General features: G+C 57.6%; 1 protein-coding gene across 1 annotated transcript in view; it reads left to right on the forward strand.

Moving 5' to 3' along the window:
- The window catches only part of PHGDH (phosphoglycerate dehydrogenase), a 29,949-nt gene extending 24,702 nt beyond the window's left edge, over positions 1-5,247 (forward strand). Inside the window, exons 9-12 of the mRNA XM_065873674.1 lie at positions 1,746-1,878; positions 3,118-3,248; positions 3,842-4,079; positions 4,946-5,247. Coding sequence (XP_065729746.1) covers positions 1,746-1,878; positions 3,118-3,248; positions 3,842-4,079; positions 4,946-5,100 — 657 coding nt within the window. The 3' untranslated portion in view covers positions 5,101-5,247. The remainder of the gene's footprint in view (positions 1-1,745; positions 1,879-3,117; positions 3,249-3,841; positions 4,080-4,945) is intronic.
- Positions 5,248-6,000: the final 753 nt, after the last annotated feature.

The following is a 6,000-nucleotide window of genomic DNA, read 5'->3' on the forward strand; positions in this document are numbered from 1 at the left end:
ATAGGAGGGCTCCTCGGGGGCAGCCATCGCAGGTGCGACGGGCAGGCTGGGACAGCCTGGCAGTGGCCACAGCTCGGTGGTCAACAAAGACACGTACCCATCCATGTCTGCACCCTCTCTCTGTGTTGTGTCTGTGGGCTTCTCAAGACAGGGCACTCTTTCTCACTCCCTTTGCATGCCGTGGGCTTGTAAGCAGTTCATCCCTCCCCCCGTGAGGCTGGAGGGGACCCAGGCGAGGTTTGGGCCACCGTGACCATTGCCACCCAGTCTGGGCTGGGCTTGGCTTTTCTTTTTTCTGTCCACTCACAAGGCAGGGTACAGCCCTCAGCGGTGCAGCCCTTATGAGTTATTCAGGGAGTGGTGGCGTTCCAGGCCTTTTCATGACGGGGACTCAACACCAGCTCCATCAAATGGGCCCACAAAATATCCCCTTCTTACATAAGAGGTCACATCTCCTAGTCAAATTGTTAAACTTAGGCAAATTGAACTCTCCAGCCACAACAGCTGGTGGGGTAGAGTAGGCATGTGTAAGAAAGACATATTTGTCACATGGGAAACTCCTCTGTCCCTCATTCTTTACCAGGTCCTCTCCAGTTCTGCTCTAATGTGAGAAACAGACTAGCATTAGGGTAAGGTTGGTGCCCCAGTGCATTGGCTCTTCCTGGAGCCTCCCACTCATCTTCTAGAGAAGACAGACGCTCCTTTTACTCAGCAGACCCGGGGGAAGCACCGTCCTGGCCTGTGCATGCACCTGACCAAGCGTGACGCCTGCCTTTGGGGCTTCTCAGTTGAGCACTTTCCTGCTGCCTGCTGCAGGCTTTCACACCCCAGCTGTGGCCTGGCCCTTCAGTTCTCCTCCTGCAGCTCTGGGACTCACTGCCCTTTCTGTGCCCTTCGGAGAGGATCAAAGGGGACCCGGCCGCAGGGTGCGATCACACCAGGATGCCCCTTACACAGAAGGGTCTGCTGGGGGTCCTGCCTCCTTGGTTGTTTCTGTCATCACAAGTCTCTCTTCTTTAATTCTCTGCCAGTTGTGTCTTTTATGAAAACAGGAATAGAAACGTCCATGTTTTCTTTTCATTACATCTTAGAGCTGCCTGATTGATTTGCATCCAACCCGGGTTTCTTTTTTTTTTCTTTTTTTTTTTTTGCGGTACGCGGGCCTCTCACTGCTGTGGCCTCTCCCGTTGCGGAGCACAGGCTCTGGACGCACAGGCTCAGCGGCCATGGCTCACGGGCCCAGCCGCTCCGCGGCATGTGGGATCTTCCCGGGCCGGGGCATGAACCCGTGTCCCCTGCGTTGGTAGGTGGATCCTTAACCACTGAGCCACCAGGGAAGCCCTCCCCATACGTTTTATGTCAAAGACTCATCTTCCTTCCCCAGCACAGGAGAAACAAGTCTCTGGTGGAGTGGGTTGGGGGCACTGGCACATGTTCAGAGAAGAGGGAGATGTCCTTTTCCCCATCTTCCCACTCCCTTCTGGCAGTTTGAAGTGGTCTTAGCCTTTTGTGCCCTTTTCCGGCTCTATAGCTCTCCTCAGCTATGGGAACAAGTTGTTGTCACCTTGTTGGTGGCTAGTGGAGGTTATCACCCCCCAGGCACCCAAAGCAAGGGTGGCCCCATGCCACCTGCTCTCCACGTGGAGCTGAGTCTCAGCAGTAAGACCTTGTTTGGGGGCCGAGTTGGGCAGGTGTGCCCTGTCCCATCCCTTCCTGACCTCTGCCCTGCTCCCCTCTCTCTGCAGGTAAACGCCCAGGCCCTTACCAGTGCCTTCTCTCCACACACCAAGCCTTGGATTGGTCTGGCAGAAGCTCTTGGGGCACTGATGCAAGCCTGGGCTGGGTCCCCCAAAGGGACCATTCAGGTGGTAACACAGGGTAAGCCGGGAACTCTGCAGAGGGAGAAGGAAGAGGGGCGTGGACTCGGCACCCCACCGGGTGTGTCTGCTGCAGACCACAGACCAGTGAGGGACGCAGAGGTGACCCCGCTCTTGTGACTCCGCGTTTCACGTTTGGTCTGAGTATGGCTTGCTTGCTACTGAGGAGGATGAGTACAAAAAGTTATTGGGAGATATACTTAATTTTCGTAAATCACGTTTATGCAGTCTTTTTAAGACATGCATGTTTGGGGTGCAAGAGGGACCTCCGTAAGATTTGGAATTTCACGTGCGAAGCAGTAGGATTGGTGGAGGGAGTCCGGGTGAAGCAACAGAACATTTTATTCTGGTTTTGACCCTGTTGCTTACCTGCTGTGGAACTGTTCCTTCTCTGAGCTGTGAGTTCTTCACCTGTGAAGTGAAAGCCAGGGCGGGGGTGTCAGACGAGGCAGGCGGCGAGGACATTTTGTGCTCTGACATCCTCAGGTGGGCCCTCGGGCAGGCTGATGCCCACAGAGGCATTTGCTCTGCCAGGGAGTGGGGGCGGGAGCAGTCCCCGCTGTCTGCCCCTCTGCAGGCTCTGGCCGCCTGTGCAGTGGGTCCAGCCCTGTGCAGGCGTGGTTGACAGACCAGGGAGGGCCCCGGTCCCCTGAACCCTGCAGGGGCTTGTCCTCCCCGTTGACCATTGGGCATCCCTTCCCTTGGAGAGAGACTGGAGCGGAGGCAGGTAGAACCTGAGCATTGCCGGCACCAGGCAGGGGCAGAGCCAGGGGCCTCGCTGGCCGTAGTGCTGAGGCCTCAAGGAGACAAGACAGGGAAGTGGGCCCAGCTGCTTTAGTCGCCCCTTCCTGCTTCCATTTCCTGAGGCTGGCAAGGGCCTGAGTGCCGAGTAGGGATGAGGGTAGGATAATTTTCAAGTGTCCCTTTGGGGAAGGACAGGCAGGCCAGGGCGGACAGGCCAGGGGCAGGTGTGCGGGGCAGCAGAGTTAGGCCGGGTTCTGGAGAAGAGCTTCTTAAACTGGTGTAGAGCATCCCCGGTGTCCTGGCGTGGACCCCCCGTGTGTCCCCCACCCCGGCCACCTCTCTGCCTGCAGAGGAAAGCAGAACCGCCTGGCAGGCTGGAGTTGGGCCCCCAGGTCAGTGAGGAGCCGTGACCCAGAGCTCAGGGCCAGTGATGTGCTGCCCACCCCCTTGTTGTTCTACACACAGTGGCCTTACGGTGGCTTCTCTGGGTCCCCAGGATTGTCCCTGAAGAACTCTGGGAACTGCCTGACCCCCGCCGTCATCGTTGGCCTCCTGAAGGATGCTTCCCGTCAGGTGGAGGTGAACCTGGTGAATGCCAAGCTGCTGGTGAAAGAGTCCGGCCTCGATGTGCGCACCCCTCCCCTCCCCTCCCCTCCCCTCCATCCCCTCCTTCCCGGGTCAGCAATGCTTTCCTCGCCTGCGTTCAGAGCACCTTGCAGCTCTGCTCCCCGAGCGGGAGCCCTGGGCGCCAGTCCTGCAGGTGACAGTGTCTGCCTGTGAGGAGTAGCTGTGATCTCTTCACTTGCAGAGTGTAGCTAACACCGGCCCCGAGCATCGCTACGAGTGAACTAACACTCGTGAAAGTGCTTTGCGTATAAGTGCTCTGTGAGTGGGAGGGGCAGCAGGAGCCCCACTTCACAGCTGAGGAAATCGAGGAGCCCGGCTGGGAGCTGGGAGATAGCCCGGCGTGCTCGGCCCCTGATTCTCCAACCAGTGCCCCTTTACCACGGCACCCGGGTTCCTGGTTTGTCTGCAGACTCCGGGAGCTCGCCGCACATCCTCTTAGCCTCTGCCGCCCCTCATGGCTTCCCCATCTGCCCTCTCCCCACCGCCCGGAATTGCTGAGCGTGGCGTGGCCGCAGGGCTGAAGCCCTATGAATTGGCGATTAGGCCTAGGGAGGGGGTGGGCGTCACTGTGCCTTTTTGCCTTCTCTCTGCAGGTAACCACTTCCCACAGCCCTGCTGCACCAGGGGAGCAGGGCTGCGGGAAATGCCTCCTGACCGTGGCCCTGGCAGGTGCCCCCTACCAGGCCGTGGGCTGGGTCCAGGGCACCACGCCTGTGCTGCAGGCACTCAACGGAGCTGTCTTCAGACCAGAGGTGCCTCTCCACCGGGGCCTGCCGCTGCTCATGTTCAGGACTCACCCTTCCAACCCTGCGATGCTGCCGACCATGATTGGTGAGGAGGGACCTGTAGGGCCGGCCGGTGCCCTTGAGGCAGCGGTGGGTGTGTGTTGAGGGCTCTATCCTGGGACTGGGCTCCGTGGACTTTTGCCTCCTTCAGCCCCTCTCCATGCCTGCCGGCATCACTGGGTCTGCAGCAGGTTCCAGGACATTTGGGGAGCCGGTATGGAGTTCTGAGGTTAAGTGCCTTATCTCAGGTCGTCGAGTGGTGCGTCAGGGGTAGGGCCCCAGAGCCCCTGTTGATAGGCAGGTGCTCACCACAGCAACTGTGGTTCTCACCACAGGTGAGAACTGCCTGTAGAGCCGTATCCCAGGAGCTCAGAATTAAGTTGCAGGTTTCCTTCTGACCGCAGGCCCGGTGGTGGCCAGCCTGATCCAACAAAGCATGTCAGGGCATCCCCTCCAGACGTCGTGGGCATCTTGGATCTGCTCCTGTCCCCTGGCGCTCGGGCTGCTGGGAGTTCTGGAGCACTTCCAAGTATGGGAGAGAGTGAGTGTGTCCACAGGCCTCCAAGGGCCTAATTTCACTATCGTTGCCAGCTGCCCCGGGGAACTTTCCCCTGCTTTTCCCCTTTGCTGATGGTCTGGATAAAACTGGCAGCCAGCAAGTCCAGCTCTGGCTCTTTGTGGTTGATCTTCCCTGCCCTGCCTTGCCTGATGGCCAGGGTGTTCCTAAAGCCTGCAGAATAGCGAGGGACCTGGGCAGAGCCCTTTGTTCCCTGTCTCAGCGCTTTGATCCTGAGACCATCGCCCCCGTTGCAACACTGATCTTGGGAACTCAAGGCTTGTGAGCCTGCTCCCAGCTTCTTGCTTCTCCTTCCCCCAAGCCCTGTGCCAACCAGGGGTTTCTTCTCCTTCCAGGCCTCCTGGCAGAGTCGGAGGTGCAGCTGCTGTCCTACCAGACCTCAATGGTGTCGGATGGGGAGACCTGGCACGTCATGGGCATCTCCTCCCTGCTGCCCAGCCTGGAGCCCTGGAAGCAGCACGCGACCGAGGCTTTCCAGTTCCACTTCTAACCTTGGGCTCACTTGTCCCAGCCTCGTGGGATTTCCTGAAGAAACACACCCACTGGGAGAGGAGAGCCGCATTCCTGGGGCTGACACTGCTTGTGTCTCATCTGACCCCTGTCGTACAGCAATAACCACCCAATAAAGAGCCTACCCCGTACTCTTCCGGGCACCTGTGTGTTGTCATTACCCTGAAGAGCCACCAGAGGGCATCCGCAGGCAGCCGTGGGGTTAGATGCTCTGCCTAGGAGGAGTAGGATTAAAGCTCAGACTGCTCCCATAGAAGTCTCCGTCTGCTGGGGGGACAGAGCACACAGAGGTCACTGGAAGCAGTGAGGCAAGTGCCACAGCAGGTGTATATGAATTCTGTTGAGAGCAGAGGAGGAAGTAACTGGAGCTGTGGATGGTGGTTCCCAGGAGATATCTGGAAAGATTTCATAAGGGGAAGAAAGTGTGAGGAAAGGCACAGGGTCTGAGGATGTTTGATGAGTTCACAAAGCCAGCTCAGTATGGGTTGGACAGTATATTACTTGATTTTTTTTTTTTTTTAAGATGATTTTTCACAAAACATGGCAGAATGGTACTCCTGCATCCTAAGGGTTTCACCATTTGAGGGTTTTTTACTCCATCTGTAGGGGATGATCCATTCCTACCTTATGCCCAGCAGCATCTGTTTTGGAGACAAGGTAGGCTAAGAAGGCCCGGCACCGGGCAGCTAAGTGACATTGGCAGGAGCAAACCCATCACTGTGGCCTCAGAGCTGTGACTGAACCAAAGGTCGGTAGAAGCTCCACCAGTAACCACTCGCTGTGCTGACCTCTGCTGTGAGCTCATAACATGTATTAGGGCCTTGCAGTAGCAGACATGGAAGGGGATGAACTCGAACAGCAAGGTGGCTTTGAGCTGCTT

The sequence above is a fragment of the Phocoena phocoena genome, chromosome 1 (genome assembly GCF_963924675.1).
Source record: "Phocoena phocoena chromosome 1, mPhoPho1.1, whole genome shotgun sequence".
Classification (NCBI taxonomy): Eukaryota; Metazoa; Chordata; class Mammalia; order Artiodactyla; family Phocoenidae; genus Phocoena; species Phocoena phocoena.